Below are 26,140 nucleotides of genomic sequence, written 5' to 3'. Positions count from 1 at the left end.
TCCTCCTCCCTCTGACTAAGCAAGACACCCAGAGCACAGCAGTACAAAGAAGAGGGTTATGTCCTCAGAAAATGGAAGAAATAGCAAATCATGTATCAGGCTTTACAGTGCCTGTACTTGCTCAGGCAAGGCAGGTTTAAGTGCTCAAAGATGATAATGTGCTGGACTACTGAGGCAGATTTGTCAAGAAAAGCATACCTTCTTTTCTTCCCATTGAAATTATGAAGAAAAAAAAAAAAAAGAATCCTTTTATGCAAAGTAAGTATGTTGTTGTGAAACAGTTTACTTGGGTAAATCACGATTTGCCCACTAAAGATACTCGCTTTATGAATGTTCTTGTCAAGTACAAGCATTGTCTTCCATGTAAGGTTTCAGGTGAAGCACACCCAACGAGCACAGCCACCTAGCTGAACTGCACTGTTTTTAAACAACTGCTTCCTTTAAGACTGACTTGATCTAATTCTCCTCTTACCCTGCAGTAAGTATCCCTGACATCAAGCGTTACCATACCAGGCACTGGAAGAGGCAGAACTGGAACAAATGCAAGTTCCCCCATGGCTACTGTCTGTCACCGCCTGCTTTTCTATAAACAAGCGCATCCAACTTGAGCTGCGCAGAGTAGCCTCGCTGCTGCTTATCCTCCCACCTCCTCCGGGAGCTGCTGAGCCACTCAGGGACAGCTGAGAAGTTAGCATAACAGATGATTAAAAGAAACAACATCCCCCTCCCTCTGTCCCATAGTGACTGACTCCTTAGCTGAACTCCAAGTTAAAAAAAACCCAAAAAACCCAAAAAACCCCAACAAACCAAACCCCTATTTACAGAAGACAGATTCACCCAGAGGCAGAAAGAGCAGTGATGTCCTTCTACCGCACGGTGGGGGTAGAGTAGGTCATTTATGTAACTCCTGAAGAGGCGATTACACAGCTCCGCCGCCGTAACACCAGCTCTAATTTACAGCATGCTCTTTCAGGGATATTTTTTCCCCCCTCAGTTCAATTTAGCGTATTTCTAAAAGTATGATTTTAACTCAAAGTCCCAATACCAAACTTTTTGTGTGTGTGTGGGTGTTTGCTTTTTTATTATTATTAGCTCTCCCTCCTCTGAATTAAACAAAGTATCTTCTAAGCAAAAGTGAAACGGATTTCAAGGCTGAAGAGAGTGGGAGTGGGATGGGGCATACAGCATAGGGTCAAAACTTCAGGCCGCCTGGGCACGCCAACAAGGATACAATATTAAAGATTAATACACTTGTGCTCTTTTTAAAAGAGGAAGTGACTTTCCCTTATAGATCAAAATTAATCCCCGATCATCAATCACTCCAGCATCTCCAAAACAGACTACCATGTACTTACCTTAGTTTCCAGTGTATATTTAGTCTCTTTTTTTAAAAAAATTACTAGCCTTTAGCATATACCAGTGTAGAGGCACAGGAAGAATTCCTCCCAAATGAGGTACTACTCAAGCATTTCTAAGGATGACAGAACCAGAAGTGCTATTTTCCAGCAAAAAAAACTGTGCTGCATCTATATCCTGAACAGTATACTGAAGAGTAACTTGACCCTTTGCAATGGTGGCCAGAGTGTGACAAAGTATGTATAATCACTTTTTCAAAAGAAAGTACGTCATTGACTATGTAGGCAGTCAGTATTTCAGACTTCCCTATTCATTTCATGATTCTGAATAGATGAATTTTAACAATGTGACAAGAAAGCACACTACTAAAGCTTAGCAAGATCTGGCCATTTGGTAGTAACCGTGTAATGCTTATCTTCCATCTTCTGTAAATGGTTTTAAATAAATGACTGTGATAACCAGGTACCTAAAAAGGACTGAACGCCAGATATAGCCAATAATCCAGCCACCATACTCTTCCTGTATCTTTGAAGCTGTTACACAAAAGAACGACAAAACAGTAAAACTCAGTATTTTGTTCAGTTTCTGGAAAACTCCATGAGCTGTGAGCACTGCACACTGCCCTGCAGGAATAGGATGGTTATGATGCTCCCCTTGACCAGGAATTGCCCCACGCCACACACCCTCCCTGAACTGGCAATACACATTTTCTTCAAACTTTTCAGAGACGTTAAACTGAACAGATGAGGCCAAGGCTATTGAGAACCAGGCAAGACTGGCAACTTTTTACAACCCTACAGAGCAGTTACGTTCTGAACCAAAAGCTTGCATTAAAGGTAGCTCATGTGCTTCTACTCACGGAAGGAAACTGATCATAGAAGGGAGGAAAAAAAATCCTAAAAACAACCAACCCACCATCCCCTCTAACCTACCATGTCTTTTGGTCCAGTGCACAGCTTCCAAGAATCATTTATTTGCCCAGGCAGATCGGGCATGGACATCAAGCATCAGAGAACAGGAGAAGGCAGAACTGATGACATAAAGCTCTACTGAAAAAGTCACTGGTTTTGACAAGAAAGCACCAGGCTGAAGCTGTGATGTCATGCCTAAGAATACAGCAGATACAACCAAGCAGATGTTTCTGTGATGTTATTGGCTATCGGAACCTAACAGTACACCTGGCGCCATAGCATTACACATGTATAAGGCACTGTAATAACAGACCTGATTCTACAGAGAAATGAAGAGATGAGGTCATTTCTCCATAGCAAAAATTATAATGTTGAAGACAGTAAAATGGAGTATTTGTAGACAGAGGATTTACAAATAAGCCTTTGATAAATCCACAAAAAAAGCAACAGCCACTGTTTGTCAGCTATGGAAGTCCCTCAAAACTATTCTTCAGTGCAAAGTTTAATAAGCAAATGGCATAAAAATCTGTATAGCACCATAGACCAACGCATCTGCTATAAAACTATTGGCAAAGGAGACATTAAAAATATGGAGGAGGACAAATACATATGTAGCTTTAATTTAGAAGCCATTTTAGTCACACTTCTTCCCGTGGCATGAGGATACTTCCTATGAAATATCATACGCTACCCAAACAAGAACTACTCAGCTTTCTAAACAAGTCCACAAAGTTTGTTTCTAACAAGTTCAGTCACACAGGCTCAAGCTGCTGTAAGGCAAGATGTGACACAAGAACTGGTGGCAGCCGAGGACACTAAGAACTCAAAGCAGCACTCGGTGGCTAGGACACAAGCAGAAACCGTTAGAGGGTCTTAATGCTGCCATGACCATGGCCTTCTCAGCAGCACCATTCATCCCCATGTAACCTTCTGTCTTCCATGTCTACTTAGAGCTGAAAGCTCCTTGGGGTATATCCTGACTTCTATGTCAGGATCTTTACTGGTTGGGACCTCTCAGTACTATGACTGGATTACCGAGTACCTTCTCCACTGGTACTCTGAAATTAGAAGAACATAACGTGGCTAAAAATCTTTCTTCCATTTGCTGGGTTCTGAACTAAATGAGCTGTACTCACTGAATGCAGATGTACACATGCCTCCACCACCACAGATTTGTCAGTAAGTTTTTCCAAAGATTTCTCCCAGCTTTATTCTGAAAGGAAAAAAAAAAAAACCCGCCCAAAAGCTAGCATATGCTGTATTAATGTAAAACCCCTAGAGGGCAACTAAGCTTCAATTTCAACCTGCATAAATATTCAGCTCCTTAACTAGTTTACAGATTATGTAAACTATTTCCTTCAACCTTGGGTTTTTTCCCCTCATTTAAAAGAAATGAATCCTTTTCATTCTCAAATCACATTACTGCTGCCTATTTAGTGTAAGTTAATCACCAGGGCACAACCAGAGACTGAGTTCTCAACCCAACAAAGCTCAAATGTGTGCAAAAGAGAACAATAAAGAAAACACATGCAAGGGCTTCATTTAAAGACAGAAAACAAGCATATGAAAGTCTGGAATTACTTTCTTTGCATTAAAGACCTTTAACAATACATCTTGTTTATTATTCAGCTTAGTATTAATTTATTGCATGGCATCTGTTTTCCTGTCCAGCAGGCTGGTTGCAAGTCTCAGATTTATGAATTTAAGTTTATACTGTTGGGATTATTTGCCTTTTTTTCCCCTATGTACTATGATTTCAGCCTTATATATCATAAATATTTGGGGACAAAAAAAAAGATGAACGGGAAATCAAATGTCAAATTAGTTATGGAAAACAGTTTCATTTATTCTTCAGTCTCCAGCTAGAGTCTGGGTCTGCTGCTAGTGATGAAAGAAAAAAAGGGAAGTAACTGGGGCCATAAAAGTAAAAAACCTTCATTCAGTTCCAAGTGTTCTTCCCAAATTTTAAAACTGCTAACTCCAGTGTTTAGCTGGGCCTTGTTTATAATGAAGTAGCAGGCATCAACTGCCCTTCCCCTACTTCCCACCGTATCTTGGCGGGAGCTGAAAGGCACTTACTATCCTGCCAGTCCACATCTGCACAGAACCTGCAGACACACTGATGTTTAATGTTAGAGGACACACTAACAAATCAATGGGACTCACAAGCATTGTGGAAGCAACCTGAGATAGGGACGAAAAAAACAGCTTAAAGGAATCCTTTAGCAAATGCCCACGAAGCCCAACGGTTTCTACATGGCTTTTGCAGGAGATCAAATACCCTAACAGAAATTCATATTTTTATGCATACCAATTGCTTTATGCATACCAATGCAGTGCCACATATGCACTGACCATGATAGTTCTCCTTCATGTATGGTCTTATCCTCATTTACATGTGTGAACAGAGACTAAAAATGACTACCAGTGGAATTCACTTTACGTAATTTTAGACACCTAAAATTTAACTTGTCTCACCTAAAGCTGATTCTGGAAGTAGTACTCTGCTGACCCTTCTTGTTGCCTTGACACAAAACAGAGAGACAGAGCGAGCCAGCAAGCACAAGTTACTTCCAGAATGCTGTCAGGTCCCACTCAAGAGATTTAAACAGGACGACTGGTTTAGACTAGACATAACTTTCACATGACTAGAACAGGGATGAATGTCTCCCATCCTACATGACTTAACAAGAAATCATAAAGGAGGAGTTCAAGGAGCCAACATAAGTCTCCAAGCTTAGTGCTCCACTCACAAGCATCTCCTCTCCGAATACTGCAGAACACTATGAAGTCACTGCTGCCCCACTGGAGCTCTGAAAGACTGCATAAGGGAGAAGAGGAGGGCTAGACACTGTTTCTTATTCAGATTCATCCCCTCTGCCTGCCTGAAATATAACAAGCTTTAAGTGATCATTCTGACTTTTGCCACAAGTTCAGCCAAGGCTTAGAAGGCTTGAGCACTGGAGAACTGTTAATACAAAACCTGTCAAAGTAAAAAGTTATTGTGCAGTCAGTTAGGGTTAGGACCACAAAACACTCGTTGCTACCGTATCTCTTTATATGGGTGCCCATAGCACACGGTAGAACCTAAACTTTAGCATATCAACTTTGTAATCAAGCTTTAACATCGACTGTATTACATTAGAAACTAGGGAATTCCACCTGCTTCACATAAAGCAATTGTACTCACTGTTGCAATTTACCCTTCATGTGAAATATACCTAGGCGGACCTGAAATAAAGGTAATTTAGAGTTTGTATTACCATAAGTACTTTTAAGACACTTAAAGAGGTGACTTTTTTCTCCTCCTTATTAGAGTGGCTGAATTAGCTTTCAGGCAAGTCAAGCAACTCAAACACTAGGGCAACGGTGATATTAATGCCAGGTCTGGAACAACAAGCACTGCACCGAGACCACTGCTTATGCCTCAGAGTGAAAATACTTCTGTGAACTATGAGCCCTGGGTAAGACCATAAGATCAGAATTCAGCTGCACTAATAGAATTGCCAGTGAAATGTTGCACTGATTTCCTAAGTTCAGCTCGTCATCGTTTAGAAGAGAACTTCATTCTGCAGTCACAGCAACCCAGCAGTCTTCCACAGAGACTGTAACATATTTTTGCATTTAAAACTCCAACACGGAATCTTACCTTTCATTAACAATAGCAGTAATGAGACACTAATTAAATTCAGGTACATAAATGCATATTTGAATATGTAAGCAGTTATCTAGAAGATAACTGAATTAGCATATTTTACTTAGGGAAAAAAATTAATCACATGCCATATTTTCCTGAACTACTATTTAAATGGCAAGAGCAGAAGAGAAAAACCTGAGACCAGAAATATTCATCTGAATTACTAGCCTGTTGGGAGAATGCAGCTAAAGCAAGAGTTGCCAACTCTGTCAAATACCTTCCCTCTATAGAAGCGCAAAAATTATTTTTTGGCGTGGTGTTTTACTAAGTATTCTCTGCCCAACAATGAATGTTTCTCAAAAGTTTATGCACAGTCAGTAACTAGTATTTACACAAATCTGATGGCAGAGTGAGGAAGACAGATTCCCTGAGCAATATTCTGTTTTAACACAGCTGAAATTTCATAGTTACTCAACAGATGAAGCATATTAAAATGAACTTACACAACAGCCTTGCTGAAGCAAGAGGATTCCTTTCCACACCATTCTCACTCCCCACAAAGGACTTAAAATTTTTTCAAGCTGTTTTAAATGTACAAAGTTAAAAAATTCCATCATATATACATGTATATGCTTTTTATTTTCCAAGTAGCTGAATCATGAATAGTTTTCCAAAGTATAAGATGAGGACATCTCTGTTAGAAAGAGAAAGCTGAAGAACAATTAGTACTATTACTCAGTAGTAATGAAGCATCATTAGATGTACATAACACAAAATATTTTAAACATAGCACACTGGATATAAAAGTGGATATTCCTGTGGTGAAGACACCACAGGAACTCTGAGCACTGTTAGTACCCTGTTAAAGATTAGTTAGCTACTTACTAATTAATTAGTAATTAAATATTTGGTTATATAAGCCCAAACAGTATACATTCTTTTATATTCTTCTTTTCCATACTATATGGAAAGCAATGGTAAGTTTCTGTTCTTTAACTAGACAGATGTTGAAGCCTACATTAAGGTACTAATGCAAAACAGTGCCTTAAAATAATGTAAGAATGTAAACACCATGGCCTGGCAGAATTCTGAACTTCCTGACAGGCAGAAGGAATACGCCCATCTGAATCCCTGACAGTCCACGTGCTTGCCCTGCTGCACTGCGTCTCACTCAGCATGCCATGCTTCTTCAACTGTGTTGACTTTTGCTATCAAATATCTCCCTCTGATCTGCAATCTGGAAACAGAAGGGACATTTCCTGCACACCCAAACTTTCTGCAAGCTGCACTGTTGGGGTAGGAAATGGGATGGCACACAAGACAGGTACCATCTTCCCCAGGTTACTATTCTACAGCCATACACAGGATGGTATCACAGACAAATTAATGCTTATGCGAAACCCGTAACACACGGGTTTTCTATAGTTAGGAGCTCAATTTCTTCAGCAATGCTTAGACTGTACGTTTGTTATGTTTCTTAAACATAAGGCACACTGTAAGTTGGAAAGTTTATATACATTAAGAAGGAGCATTAAAAAAACACTCAGAAAACACAAAACAAACAAGAGGAGGAATCAGGACAGATGAGGGATGACAAACCTGGATTTACACCAAAAAAATAAATAGTACTTTTCATCACTGGCCTTATGAATTATTTTGACTGGGCTGTCAAGATTCGCTGTAGAAAATTACCACCACAAAGGCAGAAAATAAAGTAATGGGCAATAAAGTGCAGTATTTGAAGTTGCAGACCACGGTCACTCTTCTTTACTAGATACCATTTTCTTCAACCAGAAAGCACTAGTTTTCCCTGTTTTACTTCATGACATTATGATTTTGGGCATTTTTGTTTTAAATTCTCCACGGTCCTGAAAACAACCCTGGAATCTCGGGGTCCAATACCTTCCCTAAGCCATCTCAGGAACTCAGCAGAAGAAACAGTTTTCCAGGGTGGTTACTGAACAAGCCTTTTATTTTCCCTTTTCTTTTTCCTCTTCTTGCCTTTTCTAGGTAAAAGTTTGTCCTATTTCTTCCATTAAAAGTGCTGATTTTATACAGACCATTACCAGGAATCTGAGAACATAAATGGCTTAATATAAAAAGAAAAGTTAGTGTAGGCATTTAATAAAGCCCCAAAACGTAGAAAAAAAAAAATCATTCTTTGAACAGTAAAAAAACCCTAGGCATTGGAACAGCCTTTCTATAGAACCTGCAACATCGATCAGGTTATAGGACAAACACAGGCACACTAGATATGGCCACGAGAGAAAATGATGGCCTAAGAAAAGTCCTTTCCAGCCCTGCATGCCTCTTACACTTCATAAATGTGCCCTCCAATGAGGAGGGAATTGTCTAGAGCACTCAGGTTGGATAGTCTCTTTATACAACTGAAGCTAATGCTATTAAAGCACAGTTAGACCAGCCTAGATCACATCAAGAAGTCCTGCTTTCAACCCTCTCCTATGTGCTTCCACGCTAAACATTTCCTATACAGTAAACAATAGCATTCGGAAGTTCTTTTTGCCAACATAAGCTGTGAATTCATAAAGTGATTTTTAAAAGGTCTGACAGTCTACACCCACAGATGTGAGATTACACCTCAAGCCACATCTTTGCAGTGCTTTTCACCAACTTCATGAGCATCCCGTTACAGTAAAGTATACAGGATGTTTCTGTCACCAAGAAACAAAGCAAGACCTGTACCAAGGCTGGTGTGCAAGTGTAATGATTAATTTACACACATAAGCAGACTTATGATTTAGTGTTTCAAAAAGGACTATTTAAATATCCTCAAAATATGTTCTTGATCTGGAGGGCTTGGAGGGCATATTTAGTTTATATTGAAAAGGGGGAGAAAGAAGACTAGATACTTTCTGGAGAAATTCTGCATCACATACAGGAAGAAAGAAGGCTATAAAGTGCAAGACAACATATGTGACAAAATTCATACAAGGAAATCCTGAATTTGACTATTAGAAGTGAAAAAAAGGGCATTTCAGACTTAAAGAAAACTTTCTTTAAACTCATTTTAGGAAAAAGGTAAGAAGGCAGATCCCTTAATACCATAATTGAAGTCCAAAATTCCCTACTATTTCAACTCCTTCCCAATACAGTGGCTATCAAGATAAGAATCTGTTCATCCAAGGGAAATTTTCATGCATTGCTCTTTTACACTATCTTCTTCGAAATTCCTAGTGTAGGTCCTTTCCTACTCATTATCCCATCAGAATTATTACCTTCCATCCCTTACAGGATTCCTTTCAAATCCTTTACTAGTATCCCCCTCAAATCTAGAATACAGCAGCTAAATTGTTTTTCTTGTTTCCTGATCATAAATGTAAAGCCTCATCCATACCTCCAAAGCTCTGTACAGCTCTAGCATTCCTTGTCCATCTCCCTTCACATCTTCTGACCAGCTCTGCAGCTCTTGATTACTCATCCAAAATAATTCTCGCCTTCTGTCACATGCTTACACGTCATGTAAAAGTATCTATCCTGATCTTAGACAGCACGCATTCCAGGCGCTCTTTTCTGCAAGAATGTTAAAAATAAAATTCAGAGGGATGACAACAGAGCACACGTGTTTTACGGCCTTTCACTACTGCAGCCTTTACTCATTCCTCAGGCATCAAACCTTTAAGTGAAACATTCTTCAGAGCACCTATCTCCCTACTCTATGCAGCACCACAGAGACAACTATTGGAAAACAACATAGTAACAAAACTAAATTACGGGGTGGGAAAGAGGGGGATTATTTTCTGTGGCAGTTACTAAAAGGACCTGAACAATAATGCACAAGAATGTGGTTTTACTCAGCAACAGACAAAACTGTTTCAACTTTTTTTTTTTTTTTTTACGTTCTCATCAGTCCATGTTGCTACCACAGGATCCACCAATTTCTATAAAGAATAAGTGCTGGAGGGACAACTCACTCTATTTAGCCTAAGCAACCTTTAGAACTACTGTTCCACATGGAAAGAGAAGTTTAAAATTATTTCATCCCAAAACAGGATGAAAATTTGAGATTTCACTAAACACACTGATGTTTCCAGAACACCAAAAAGCATGAAGAATATTTAAACCACCACATCTTGTTGAAAGTGTGTTTATTTGCCAAAATGTATTTCAGCTTTAACTCGCATTCCCCTACTGCCTGATAAAGCCTGTAATTCCTGCCCTTTTTTTTTTTGACTGGCTCTGCTGACTCATAATATTCTACACAAAGATATATACACAGGAAATAAAGGAGATCAAAACTACAACTTTCATAATGCACTGTGTCGTAAAATCAAAATATATTAGATCAAACTGCAACTACTATTCTGACTCCCATTTTGCTCAACTGGAATTAATGAAATTAATTTCAATTTTTGTGATTCATATGAGCAATTTTCTTTGGCAAATACACTTGCCCACTTCATGTGCTTTCTAAAGAATGATGGACAGAAGTTTTCCCCTACTACCTTACCATCAATATCATACATTCTTTACAAGGTCAATACTGCTTGTAGGCTATCTGAAAGCTCACTATTTATTGTATTTCTGAATACACAATAGCTACTTTTTGACCAAGTTAAGTTCTGTTTTCCACTGCTGATCCAAATGGTATCTCCACAAAACATTCTGACTTCAACAGTTGAAAAATAACCTATTTTCTGTGTGAAAGTAACCCCAGGGTAATATTCATAATTCATACACAATATAAATATTCATACACATGCAACGGGAATACAGCATGACCTCCTAGAAGTATTAGAATTATTTACACAAAGTGCTAACTGTGTTACTGTTGAATGTAGTATCTAAGAGGGGTTTATAATCCAGAACTGCAAAGCAACTTACATACTTAATACATCATTAAGGATATGCAGTTAAACTAACAGTTACCATAAGTCACACATGATGCCATTAATAATGCATTGCTATGTGCAACTATACCACAGTAATACTGTAACAACACATGGCATCTGTAGGTTACCACCATCATCAACGAATGTATACAAAAAAAACCCTATGGAATCCCAAGTATGCCCTCACTTGCTAGTAGTACGAATGACACAGAAGAAACAAAACCTGTCAACTGGGAAGGAAAACTATGAGAATCAGCAAATATTGTATGTAACAACTAGGAAAAGATACAAACCTGGTATTAGTAATAGGCCGCAACAGTAACTACCCTAGCCTCCTCTTTTTGTTGGGAGAACAACTTGACCAGGTGTCCCCTGCCCACTGCCTGCTTCCCTATGGATACTCACCTCACAATCAGAAAAAGTGGTTCTCTAAAAACTGGTCTAAATACCACAAAATACCCCAAGTTCAGTAGCTACAGGCAAGCCTGAATTTCTCTATTTTCACAGCTTTCATCAAACCAACCCTACCAGGACTGTAACACATGGAACCAGCTACTCAACCCAACAGTACAGAGTTTACCAGTGGAGAACTGGAAATAATTAAGAGCATATAAAAGGCAACCTTAGCCTCAAAGAGCTAAACACCAGATATAACCCAATCAGATTCAATTCTTCCCAAGTCACAGGATCTATGTTAACATAACCTTGCTGAAAGCAACAAGCTTGAAGAAAGGATGTCAAAGAGACTTTTCACACTTTTCTCATCACTGGTCAAGGAATTTCCAGGTGCAGAAGTCACATGAAGAGAGAAGCAATGATCCAGATTTGATGGGAAGTTTGTCAGGGAGCAGTGATATGACTAAACAACTGATGATCTTGGATCTTTATTTCAAGTCCCGCACTTCAAACGATCCAAGAGAAGATACAAAAGGACAAAAGCAATTGCTTTTCTCCTTTCTTTATATACAATTAAAGTACTTCCATTCTGCAGACACAGTCTGAAAGAACAGTTTTCCCCCTGAAACTGGATCACCAAGTTAACACCACAATGTAATACCTGTGTCTCACCATAAAAGCTGGGAAAGAAGCAATCCCATTGTTCCATCCCCAGCAGCTAGCTTGGTCAGTGCTCCTGTCATGGATATTACTACCATGTACTACAGTAACCCAAAACCATGCAGACATTCTCTACTTAAACCAGCATTTGTTAACATCATGTAATTAACCTACGCTATGTTAATACATTTATACTGGACAGGGTAAACAATTTGAAATTCAGGATCTTAACTGGAAACCAATAAAACCTCTAAGTTGAGAAAACCAAACTGAAAGACTAGACAACACACAGGTAACCTCTTGAGGTTGTCATCTACGAGCTCTGAACTACCAATATCACTTTAATATGTATACACAAAAATCTCTACCAGGTAAGATAATCAAAATTAAGACAGTGCTTGTAGGATATGGCAACCTAGCTGAAATTGATATTCATTAGAGTACTCTTTGCATGAATAGGAGCATTTGGACTCTGTGGTCTTTATCAGAGCCCCAGCTGGTAATGGTTGAAGGTTAATGCCTTACCCCATTCTGTTCAATTTTCTGTCCTAATTAGTCCTCCAAATCTATAGCTGTGAGCACCAAGTGTCTGTGCTCAAAAGAAACTAATTAATGCTAGCAAATTAGATCAAGTCCAAAGATCCAACAGCCAAACTCTTAAATGCTCCTTGTTAATAGGAAGTGTAGCTGTCAATAACTGCTGTTGGTGGCTATAATGAGGCCTCTTTCTTTCATTGAAAGTGATTTCATTTCTCTTTGTCCCTGTAAAAGCTGTTCCATTCCCTAATAAATAAAAAAAACCCCACACAACTAAGTTGCAGTGGTAAAGCTAGCAGTCTGACCCATTTCTTGTCATCAGCTGGGTTGAAATGACATAGAGAGGGGAAGAAAAAAAAAAATCAAATAGGGCAAGTTCCCTCCGCAAACATTTTCTTCAAAGTCCTAACACCAGCTAGAATGCTTAAATTTCCATCGCCAAGCCACGCAATATGCTCTCATATTTCTTTTCTATAAAATCCCCTGAAATAGCTTAGGGTAGTTAATGCTCTAAGTATCATTAAAAAAAAAAAAAAAAAAAGAAAAAGGAAAAAAAAAGACCATGAGATCTAGCATTTCATCTCTTCAAACTGTAATTTACATATAGCTGTTTCCTCTGCCCAGTTTGTTGAGGCAAAGCTCAATATACCATAATCCCTCTAGAGATTGTACTAATTCACATAGTTAAATGTGATGAGAGTAAATGTTCACTGGAAATACATAAAGCTGAATAATTTTTTTCAAAATAAAAGCTATTATGTGCAAACAAGAACGTCATATAAAAACTCAGCAACTTACCCTTGAGAAACTCTAGCAAGGGAAAAACACATAGTAATTTACTACCAATACTAAACATAGCTGTACACTATCAAAACACCTAAAATAATTTAAGTAACTAACAACTGCACAGCATATTCAACAGTAATCTCAATAGCTTCGTATAGGGTCACAGCGTCACACACAATATGACTATAATGTACTTTAATAGTCAGACAATAAATACAGCAACAGAGGACAACATTTTTCTCCACTCCTCCACCTGCATTTTTGTCACTGGATTGAAACTGTTCTCAGATTATAACAACCTTCCTTTCACGAAAATGAAGTTGAAGGCAATAAGGCAGCATTCTATTTTATTATTCCTCCCATGTAACCTCTCAGGCTTTCCATCAAACTCTGAACAATATGCATGCAAGCACATGTAAGCAATTTCTGGCCACAGCAAGTGAACTAGAAAAAAGTTACCAGGAGTTGTCATGTAAATTACTGATTTTTATCAGCTATTTCACAGTTTTGCTTTGGTCAATTAGAGGATTCCTGTATTCCCAAATACTCCTAAAATACGTGAATAAAATAAAAAAAAAATTGTAAGGACTATTATTTTACATTGAGGCAAAGCAGATGAGCAAAGTTCAGCTACAGATGGTGATTTGGGGTCTAATTTGCTTCAAGAAAGTAAGATTCATCAAAATTTTCAAATGTGACCATCATGTAACTTCCCACTACTATCAGTTTTAGCATCTTTTTAGTGTAAACCTCAGAACCATGACTGTAGGTACCAACAGGTTAATCCTCCCGCAGCATTCAGCAAGGGCTTGCATCAATTAACAGAACTTGGTCTGCAATACAAAGGAAAGTGAGCAATACTCCTGAGGAACATCAAGCTGCAATTTGCTATGTATTTTGCATATTTCATTATCTGCATTTCTGAGAATATATATATAACAAGACTTCTTTTTGAAAAAGTAATATGTAAAGATGTGCATTTAAATGTGCAGCATCACACGTAGTTCAATCAGGAATTTCTTTGGTTTTATGGGCCTTGATGTGTCAGGTGTAAGGGTCATGGTCTAGAGCAGGTGGCCCCTACGGGGACAGAGATAATGTCAGTGACAGGGCTGTTGAGTAACTACACATTATCAAAACTCTGGTTGACACTGGTCATGCTCAACTGTAGAGAAGCCTGCAGTAGTGTTGCATCCCATCATTTTCACTAAGTATCAACATTAGCCCTGAGGAGGAGATGGCTAATGGGGAAACTGGAGAATGGGAGGAGGGTGGCTGCTTGGAAATGTCCTTTTCCAGCCACACTTTCCAAACCATTTTTTAAAGCCTTGCGAAGTAGCAAGAGCTTTTTCAGCAATGTGAACCCAGCTGCCTTAACTACACAGTTCCTACAGACAACAGAACCAACCTAACAGTTTTCTCCAGAGAAGGTCCTCAACTCTGCACAGACAGAAACATCCCCCTTTTGTCTCCCTCTCATAAAAAGAAGAAAGAGAACAAAAACAAAAAAAACCCCAAAAACTAAAAAAACCACACAAAACTCACAACCAAGACAGAAAAGAATATCTCCCACAACAAGCTTCAAAAAAGAAATGGCCACATGCTTATTTACAGAGTCACAGGCAGGATCAGGTCTTCACTCATCCAAATTGTTTCCCTTACTTCACCACCTTCCTAACAGCAAGATCAGGCTGATTTGAACTATCTACCCCTGTATTCACCCTGAAAAGTGTGTAGTAGGTTTCCTACTTGAATCCTTGAGACTTACAAATGAGTCACAACTACAGAAGACACCTGCAAGTCACTCTTGGTGACTTTTAAAGGACCAAACCCAGACCACGTATCAGTAGTAGACAACAAAATTTAGAAGAAAAAAGTTTTGAATTAAAACCCCCATCTCTGGAGCAAGATTGCTTTTCTCCCAGCAAAAAAAGACTGAGGTTTTGGAAGGTGGGCAGAATTGCTTTCTGTTATAATAAAACAAATACACAAAACATATCCAACAAATATAACACAAAATTATGATCTCGTGACTGACTCAGTGATCCAGTAATTTCTTTTGGGGATCTCAAGACAAATCTTTCAAAGTCCAAACACGCAACCTATCGAAGTCACTCAGCTGTTTCTGTTTTTACAAGCCTAGTAACCCAAAAATCAAACTGAACCGAATGTACAAACCTTAAAGTTTGTGTATTTCTGTCCTCAATAGTTCCTCTCTAGCTAAATCCATCAAGTTTCAAAATTGGTAACTCTGAAGAGCAGAATAAGCGCTGTTAAGAAATGGAACAAATACTTCTGTAGATATGATCAAGATCAATCAAAGCTCTTGCAGTTTTTTTCTAGTGAGTGTCTCTAGCTTCAGAGCAGAAAGGAGTCATGGAAAGCACAGTACAGGCTAGATGAAACTACAGAAGTTTTGGTAAGCTAAACGAATAATGACAAATGCTAACTTCAGGTAATTTGCTATGATTTTGCTTTAAAGAAGTGTACTCTTTAAATTTTTAAAATTTTTTTAAATTTTTTAAATTTTTAAATTTTCTAACTAGAAATTAAAGCAAAAAATAACAACTTTAAAGGAAAACAGATTGATTAAAAAATTATTTCACAAAAGCAATAAACGAGGGAATGGCAAATAAACATTTCTTTTAGCTACTCCTGTTTGAAAGCACAAATTTTTACATGCCAAGGACACACGGATGCAGAAATACATGGATTTAATATTATTTCAGACAAATTCATGCTACAGTTTGTACAAATACAGGGAAAGTTCCTGTATGACAACACTGTTGGTTTTTTTTTTTTGTTTACTTGCTTTTTACAACACTTTAGATACTCCTACAATAGCCCACAATTTCAAATACATATAGCGCATGGATATTAACACGATAAAGCGTATTTACATAATGGTCATGAAAAAGGGACTAGCATTTCACAGAAAGCATGTTTACTCTCGTAACAAAATTACTAATATATGCATTTTCACTGAAAAAGTGCTTGAAAATCTTAAACACATAGAAATTATTCTGCACCTGAGATGTACTAAATTCCTGAAAAATGTGCAGCACACCCCAAGAACTATACTAGCACAATCTGAAAAAAAGAAGTTCAAAATAAATTTAAATAATCTAAGTAAAAAGAAATATGACCAGACAATATTTAATTCTTCTTTAAAATAATCAGATGGAAACATTTTCATGGTTATTTCATCCCTAAGCTACTCTGGTATGTTAACAACCAAGCATAGCAATAGGTCACCCATTTAACTGGGCTAGGGCAGCAGGATCATCTCTTGAGTTAACAAAACTTTTGGGTTTTATTTATGTTTTAACCCTTGGGGTTTCTTTTCCCTGGATGGCTCTTGAATACGTGCTGGACAGGCTGTCATTACTTGCATTATTAGCTCTGATAAGCACACAGCTCTAGGTGGTATAGCTGCAGGCTAAGGTAACGGACTGTATACAGATGGACCCCTGTGTTCATGCAGAGCACTATTGAATGTATAGGGGCTCCCCATAGGGACGCATATGAACCTAGCACGACCAAGCAAATTGTAAAGGCCCACATTTGCAGAATAGCTTTATTTCCTGTATTACCAATCCATTTACCACAATTTCCTAAAAAGAAAATGAAACAAAGGTGTATTAATAGGAGCTGTTCAAACAAAATTAACGTAAAGCAGAAAAATCCTAGAGAGCAAGTTAAATGAGTAGCTATGCCACTTAGTGTAAACAGCATGATTTCATACACATGTGTACGCTGTGTAGCAACAAACTGAATTGCAGGAGTTTTCATTACCTAATTACGCAGTTTATGTTCATAGCTTGTAATTGTTTACAGCATAGAAAACACAGCCTCTTTACTGTGATTAACACATAACCCTGTGTACTAAGATGACAAATTTATTCCAGGAATAATTTCAGGATGGATTTATGAGATGATAAATTCTCCTGTTCACAAAACTCCTTAGGCTTCATTTCCCGTGGTTTGGTTCCTCCCTGCCCCATCCAGATTAAAAGGTATGCAACAAAATAGCTGAACTTATGCTACCATCTTATTTTAAACAAGGGTAGCAGTGCAGATTTTGCTTGTCTATTTGACCATTAAAATTGCATCAGAAATACTCCGTTTCTACCCCTAACTTTCACACAGTTTAATCAAAGCTGGCTTAGAGATGACAGAGAAATGAGGGGGAGAGAGATGCATCCATAAACCTTATTTTACTCAAAATACACAACTGTACTCTATTCAGGAAAAAGAAGAAAAACCTTTAGTTCTGCCTCATACGACAGAAGAAAAAAAAAAAAAAAAAAAAAGACAGCACTTTGCTTTAAAATTATGGACACAAAAACATGGAGAACCTGCAAGGTAATGGTCAACAACTCACAGCTCAACAATCTCCACTACTGGTCGCTGTCACAAAAAATTAAGGTGCTGAAACCAAAGTTCTCATCCTACACAGAGAAAGTCCAGAGGAGAAACACACACACCCTCTTTGGTCTGCCCCCAAACAAAATTACATAAATAGCATACTCTCAAAAAAGTTTTAACTGACATCCTCTTTCAATGACCCGCATTACTACAATTGCTTTTCCTCTTCATTTTTTTTCCACAAAAGTTATAGAGTTCGAAGTAAAAATGATTTAACTACATTGAAATGAAAAAGCCATGCGTTAAGTCCTTCTGGCAGCACTGGAAGTTACCTGTCATGTGATACCACTTCCCTTGGGCAAATATTCCCACCTTTTTTCCTACTTAGTTTCAGAATTACTTTGTAACACTACTCTTTTATGTCTTTTGGAGAAATCCTAAAAGCAGCTGCTTGAAAATACGCTGGTTCACTTCACCTAGACTTGACTCCAAACCTAGTGATAAACATCTAGAAACCTCCCGTGACATTTCTTAAGTAAATAGCGAAAAACAAAAAGCCACATACCACTGAGGAAACAATTGTTCTTCCTGCCATGGTAAAAATCACTGAAATAATACATATAAAAGATATGGCAATAAACTAAAATCCACTCCTTTGTCAGTAAATACTCTTGGAAGATGCCTAGAAGACACTGCTGAAGATTTGAAGAAACAAATGTTGGGACGAGTTAAAGAGTGTGGGAGGTTTGCTATACCGTTAGATGGAGGTACAGGCATTTCTAATTTCTCTCAGCTTAAGATATTTGCATTTCAATAACGAAATGCACGAAGAATTTTTTTTTTTTTCTGAGCCACTAAAGGAGAGCTGTACTGGAGAAGACCTATTCTCAACTGAAAACAGCTTCTTTAATAAAAACAAAGTGTTATGGATAAACTGTGCAAGTTTAACCACTGATGGAGCAGCTGCTTTGACTGGAATAAGAAAGAGGTCCTAGGGTAAGGTTACAGAGCTAGCACCACATGTGGAACAAACACATAGGGAGGTACTGCAGCAAACTAATTGGAGTCAAGAGTGCACAAAGTGCTACAGAGTGACATTGCTGTACTTAACTTTTTTATAAAAACAAGCTCTTCAGATAGTAGCATCCAAATTTGCTGACCTTTTTAGTGATGACAGGTGGCTGTGAGTCGTTTGCTGCCTAGCAGGTATTTCCAAAAAATAAACACTCTTAGTAGGTCCCTTCGAGGTGAAGGGGACATTTTAACAGTGAGTGAGAAAGTAACTGCTTTTCAGAAGAAACTCAGGCTGTGGAGAGAGCATTTTGAAAACAAGTGTTTGGGTATGTTCCCCTCAGTATGTGATGTTTTGTTTCATTCTTGTTGCTCAACACAATGTGAGTGTGTCACCTATAAAAACCTCTCATATCTGTACAATTCAGAAGGATAGAAACAGATCTAAACCTATTTAAAAATCGTCCAAATGACAGTTTCAGTGGGGTTTGAACCTATCTGTTAAAAACATAAGCATGCAACACCTTCTGATTAGTTTGGAAGAACAACAGATTGACATCAGGGAAGATGGTCATTCACTAGCCTAACTTCCAAGTAAAACCTTTGCAAAACTTGTGGATGGGTTTAAAAAATTAGTATCATGATGTAGTAAGTGCAGGCAACAATGCACCTCTTCCACTGGGATCTAAACATCTCTGTCAAGTATCTTTTTAGCTGTGACCATTAAAACCAAGCACTGAAATAAACTGAACTTAGATGCTGTTTCACAGTGTTCAACAAGGATTTATTTTTTAAAAAATGCATATTCAATCACATAGCTATCAATAAAAATAGTTATTAACAGTAATATTTATTTGTACCATTAATAGCATAAAGTTATTTTAAAGTACTGTTTATTTCATTTTTATATCATCCTTTTTTAATTTCTATTTTTATGTGTTATAATGTACATAATGCACTAGTACAGTGGTACACGTATATGATTTAAAATAAATAAACATATATTGGGATTCCATGCTCAGAGGGTTTTACTGATGGAGTGCGCAATCAAAAAAGTTTATAGAGAACACAGATCTAGATGACAAGAGGCATGCACACCCTACCAAAAGTGTGCCACTTGTATAGAACAATTCTGTGGCCTGGTTTTGTTGGTTTTTTTCTTCCTTTCTTATATCCCTCTGAACAGGAGCATTCTTGGCTAACCTGCACATAAGTAGCTCTATCTTTCTCATACTTCAAAAAGTTCCAGATTTCTTCCAGGACTGTATGAACATCTGTGTCTGAATGTGATACCCAACTTCAAAGAGTTACTGTCCAGTACTCTTCAAAAGAAAATGTAAACACGCAAAAGTGGACTGCATTATCCTGTTTCAACATCTGCCTAATAACACGTTTATGTGCATGTATCATTAAAATACTGGGGCAGGGAAAGGATGCAGTTAGTTGGGAATATTTAAATACATTTATCATAATAAAGGAGACCCCTAACTGAAGGCTCACATGATGCAATTCCATTTATATAAGTATCAAATATTACGTACAGGAATACAGTAAATCTTGTGTTGCTCTGTCATCACATAGTCTAGACTGAGATGTGGGAAGTTTTATATTAATCATACTAAATTCCACAGCCCTCAAGAACAAGTCATTTTCAAAAATAGTCCACATCACCAAGCAGCCAAAGCCAACACCACAGACTTATACACGTTACTACCAGTTTCACAGTGTACAGATAAGATGCAGATCATACGTATTAACTCTATGATTGCTTGGCTTCAAAAACAGGGATTATATTCAGGGACAAAATGGAATACATCTGATCTCCCAATGAATATTTACTCTTACCTTGCACTTTATCTGAACACAGCTCCTTGGCTCGGTCCCTCATTATCACTGGAATCAAAACATCTTTTTCTACATGTCTCAGCTTAGAATTTTCTGCAAGAGTGGAAAAAAAACAGAAAATAAGAAAAATAGGGGGTTTTACCTATACATCAGAGAAAGTCAATCTACAGAAATAAACCCACATTGTTTATGTAAGATACACGAGTACACTAAAACTGTCCCAAACTAGTAGCATAAAGTACCATGGGAGGACCACACAGATCAAAAGGCAGGAAAGTCCCAAGACTTAAAATTGCTCAGATACAAATGTATGCATTACCCTGAATATTTCTGTTCTGTTCAATGTGTACAATGAACCAAAATTAATGGAGAGAATTCTGGCAACACATTCTAATTTCTGCATTACTAAATAGAAGGTCTGCCTACAGACTGCACAAAGGTTGAGAATTACTTTTATTTCAGAATACTAATATTTTTCTATGTACATTATCTCTACAAACTGTCTTTTTTGCTCACTGTCACAAAGCTGAGAAACACAGCACATATTAGAGCACAACCTGAAATTTGCACTGCTATATGGAAGACTTCAGTTCTTTAAAAAAAAAAAAGCCTAAGAAGCCTAATAAATGGAGGATCTAGGAGTTTCTTCACTGAGAAATTCAATTTAACATGAACAAATGCTGCTGCCTGAATTCTGCAATTAAAGTACAGTTGCAGTTTGCTTTCAGTTGTCTCAAAACAGAACTCGGTACTCTGAGTACAGCTAGTGATCTTGAATAGTTAAACACAGACCATTTAGAAAAAAAACAGTGCATTTCCAAATCCACTTTCTTTAAAACAAAGGGATGAGAATTTATCAAGTACAGCTTTTCATTTCTCAGCTTCTCAGTTAAAAACCCTTTAAAGGATATTCGTTCAGAACATTGTATAGTCCAACACAATTATATCAAATACCTGGGTTTCCTCCTCAAACACACTATTTATTCACCCTTTGATGTCAATATGCTTCAGAATAGCATCAGATGTGATGCTCACATTATGAAAACTCTACTGTCAGACACACTGTTATTTTGAATATTTAAACAAAAATAATTTCATTTAAAAATTGGTTAACAAAAAAAGATAAAATTAAAGAAATTAAAACTGTGATGTATTCAAATTCAAAAGGAAAGAAGCAGAATTTAAGTTACCTACCGCTTTCAAACACTATCTGTTTTTCAGAGCATCCGCAGTTACTTCTAGATCAAAATGCAACAGAGACAAACATTTCTCACTTACCATGTTTTAAAGTTTATTAACTCTATGAGGTTACACAGTATTGAATCTGTGATATTACTAGGGGCATTGGGTAACAAAAGAGAGGATTACAATGAGCAATATTCAGAACCTGAATTAAAGACTTATCTTTCTCAAAAACTTCCAATTCAAAAATTGGAATTTCTACAGCAAAAGATAGGAAAAAAGTGTCTTCTGTAAATACAACAAAAATGCCAAACACAAATAGCTCACGACTTAGATTCGCTTCTATGCTCCTGTTTTCATGACTGACATAAAATAATTACAATGAAATATCTTTCATTTTAACTTTCTGCAGAGTATCAGTACAAATATGTTGTACCAGGCATTTATTACGTTACAGACAACACAAAGCTGCCATAAAATTTTACGTACTTTTTTTTAAAAAACGGGACAAACCACTTCAGCTGAATGACATGGCAGGAAACAGCACCACCAAGCTTACATGCCTCAGCTCTACTCTGAACAATTTCAACCAAAACAAGCTGACACTACTGCAGTTCTGCCTCTCCTGATCCCTGTGATGCTATTTTTCCTCTGCCCACACAGATGTGGCTCTGCAGCCCTGTGGTGACGCAAAACAGGGAGTTAATTTGGTTTAAAGGTAAATAAACTTCTTTGCAGGCAATTTTTCAGCTAGATAAATTCTCTGATCCAGTTCACTATATAAATGCATAAATAGCCCATGAGATGGAACAGCATGAGACTAGGACAAGAAGAAGACTGAACTGTCATGACCACCGCTGGCTCAAACTACAGCAGCCTAAGCTTCCTGCCTTTCTTTTTAAATTTAAATTGGTTATATTCACGCTTAGAGTAGGCAGAAACTAAGCTAACCTACGAACGTGAATAGATAGCAAGTGCATTACTAGCTGTCACCAAAAGGGAAGTTTTAAGTCCCCCACTGCCCTCATTCACCCCATCACATCAGCACTACTACGCACTTAACCACACAGTGCCTGACCAGTTCAAGACAGAAAACTAACTCAAGCACATGCAAAAAAGTATGTCTCACCTGGTTTACACTTTGAAGTAAGTAGATCTACTTTCAGAGTTCTAATAATTACTTAATTAAACTTTTATACCCCAGCACAGGTGGAAGCGTAGCAGACAGCACAGAAGCCTTTAGGGCCTGGGAAGGGCACCTGGGTTCCCCTGCTGGCAGAGCTGGCTACAAGTACCCACAGCTCCCACAACAACAAAGCGCAGGGCTCCAATGCAAGGGTCAGCCACCCACTACTGACAAAGAGCAGAAGCAGTTGGAAACCCAACGAAGACTAGAAAGAAAACAGGACAAGGGCATCCCCTAAAAAAATTAAAAAGAGAAGGCCTCGCTGCCCCCTTGTTAGCCCAAAACAGTCAAAAAACATTTTCAGGTTTTATCAAAGCTTAAGCACCCACTTTTCTGTTTGATTATTCAAAAAGAAAGGGGCATAAGACTGATAGCAAGAAGTAGCTGTACTGGTGTTAACATCAGCTCAACCAGAACCATGACAGAGCCATGCTCCAGGCAATGTTCCTCTTTTTAGTCCTGTGTTGTCAAACCTGCAGAGGCTGAAAATGCAGGAAGGAGAGGGCACATCAGGACACGGGGCAGTGTCCAGTACGAAGAATCAGAAGAGTGCTACAACAGTAATTCAAATGTAACTTAAAAGTTCATCTACAGTTTTTAAAAGAATGTTGGTAAGTATCAGTTTTCGAACCATTACACAAGCAATTCAAATCATCTTCTAATGTCTAGGAGGTAATTTTAGGCAACTGGGTGCCACCATCTCTCCAAATAGCTCAAATGCAGATGTTCAGTTTGGGCAATACTGTATCTACTCATGAGTTTCAACTGTAATGTCTTCAGTTTTTTAATATTCTTCCTTGATCCTAAACTATCCACTGCATTACATTTACAGTGATTTTCCTTCAAGTATCTTAAAACAGGTGACTAAAGTTGGTATTTCTAGCATTTATGCAAAATATTAAAGAAAAATAAAGTACAAAAATTAACAGTACCTGATACCAGCTAGAAAAATATGTTTATGTGCAGAATAACTGCATTTCTGATACCAATGTACAAACACTTGCAAGATCATCATCAATTCAACCTAATCAGCTCTGAAGTAACATGTACGGCAAGAACTTTCAGGGAAACAATCTCGCAGAAGCAAGACTTCATCAAAAAACATGAGACAGCCATGATGTGAAACCATTGATTCCTTTTGCCTTTTTTCAACTATATTACAGTTTCTAGAATAAGAGCTTTTTTCCCCTTTTAAAAGTTCACTATTCTGCACTAAGAAAGATAATTCTTATTCTAATATCAGATTTGCTGCAGACTAGTCCCCACAGAAGAATCTGCATTACAACAGACCTACTACTGTTTTGTTTTACCTTCAAAACATCAATACAATTATCCTCAGAGAAGCAAGAAGTAAGTTTTTCTACAGTCTGCCTTCTGCATTTGAAAGCCGATAACCTCTGGTCCCCACCCACATCCTCCACACACTTTGCCTGGTCTTCTGGGTAGGCTCTTTGAGATGATCATGGTGTTTGGCCACAAAGTGAACCAACAAGAACATATTACCTGTCAGCTTCCAGTGGGCCAGACAAATGTTAGCAGCAGCTTTTCCTTTTCCTTCTCCTCCTGCCAGCCAAAACTCAGGCACATCTGTAGAGTAACTTAACACTCTGAGATTCTACCTTTACCTTACATTCTGTTGAAATTCCCAAGTACCATCAAGGTACAAGGGAGAGATAGATGAACACAAGCTTTAACTGAGTAAAGGTTAAAAAAGCAGACTAAATATAATTAACAGTAAAAACTAAGTATTTTGTAAAAATACATGCAGAAGTTAAGCCAAAATTAAAACCAAATGCAGGCTTGTAGATGTTACAGCATCTAAGTCACTAGATTCTTGAAAATGCAAATAAGGCTACAACCAAGGTGTATCATGAAACTACTGAATGTTTCCTAAAGACAGAGGTCAGCACATTCCAGAACGGTGACACTCCTTGTGGGGACAAGGAACTGAGGAGAGGATAAAGAATGGGTATACAGGTTATAAGCTTGCATTTGCCAGGAAAAAAAAAGACAGAATGGCAGAAAACTACAGAAAAGGGAATACCACTGTGGAAGAGAAATTTTCTTCCATACCACCTCAGCCCAGTGTAAAGAATTAAAGGAAGGAGACTAATAAACTAGGAGTTATCTCTATTCAGCAACACACTAACACCACATTGAAGACTTTTTGTTTTGTTTTACAAATAAAATCTGTGGGGTTTGGCAAATCTCAGTGCTTGAAACAGTTCTCTAGTTGCATACAATATACAGGGCACAAGACTACAATTGTAACAGTTTTCTGTGGTTGATCAAAACCTTCAACTGCAAAAGCTATTTATTGCCATTGAAGGCCAAGGACCACAGCCACTTTTTTTAAAGGTTTTAATTATTTTTCTAAAAATCACCAAAAAAACCTCCCAGGAAATAAATGCATCAATAGGAACAAGGGCATCACAACCACTAGAACAGCATAGAATACACATCAAATTCACTCCGTACTGAAGCTGAGAAAACAGATGATGAATACTCTCCCGGCTTCTTAGCCTCTGACCACAGGATCCACGAAGGCCTTGGGAAAAAAAAAAAAAAAAAAAAAAAAAAAGAGGACCGCGGTGTAGACCTGTGCTGTACCCAGCAGACCTTTAAGAGGACAAGAGGAAATTGAAACACAAAGCTGCTTTACAGTCCTAATAATGAAAGGGACCATAGCAGCTTGTCGTATTAATTGGTATCCCCTTTTTGTAATAGTCTAAGACAAAAGCTCTCATAGAAATGAGTCCTGAGAAAAGTCATACCATCCCCTCTCTTCCTTCAGCACAGTTGGTAACTGACTTCTTCACCCTTCTGTCACTATGTCCTGCTGGTAGTTTACAGCCTTGCTTTCACCTCACTCATGACTTCAGGTAGCAGGGACACAGATTACTCATACCTTCTGCATTCAAGAGGATGCAAGTCGTGATTCCAGCAACAGTTTTTGAAACATGCACTTCTCATTATACAAGCTGTAATTTGGATATTCTTGGTTTAGTTTATGCACATTTTAAAAAAACAGCTCAAAGTAGTACTTTAAATATTATAGCTATTTCAGTAAGAATCACAGTATATAAGAAAAACATAACAAATTTTATGGAGTTTTTAACATTTTCATTAGCAACTGTTATACCTCATGTTTTCCTTGAAGTCCCAGTTACATAAACTTCTAGCCATCAGCTATGTTATTTACTAACAAAAATGCTGTAGAAAGTTCAGTCAAGGTTCAAGAATCCAAGTCAAAAAATATAACACTCTTCAAAATATAAACATTTTAAAACAATCACTTTAATTATTTTGTGGCTTTGGTTCAGAAATGCAGAGCCATAAAAGGGACTGTTTTTTTTTTTTAAATACACCTTCCTATTTTTTTCCTACCAGCTGCCATCAAAGACAAGCAGTTGTC

At 37.8% G+C, this 26,140-nt stretch overlaps 1 protein-coding gene across 1 annotated transcript in view; it reads right to left on the bottom strand.

Moving 5' to 3' along the window:
• CMC1 (C-X9-C motif containing 1) overlaps window positions 1–26,140 on the bottom strand; it is a 44,286-nt gene that overhangs the window by 11,936 nt on the left and 6,210 nt on the right. The window contains exon 2 of the mRNA XM_056338742.1: window positions 20,358–20,450. Coding sequence (XP_056194717.1) covers window positions 20,358–20,450 — 93 coding nt within the window. The remainder of the gene's footprint in view (window positions 1–20,357; window positions 20,451–26,140) is intronic.

This window comes from Falco biarmicus, chromosome 4 (assembly GCF_023638135.1).
Source record: "Falco biarmicus isolate bFalBia1 chromosome 4, bFalBia1.pri, whole genome shotgun sequence".
Classification (NCBI taxonomy): domain Eukaryota; kingdom Metazoa; phylum Chordata; class Aves; order Falconiformes; family Falconidae; genus Falco; species Falco biarmicus.
The sequence above is the reverse complement of the archived record's forward strand: the minus strand, read 5'-3'. Positions and strand labels throughout refer to the sequence as shown.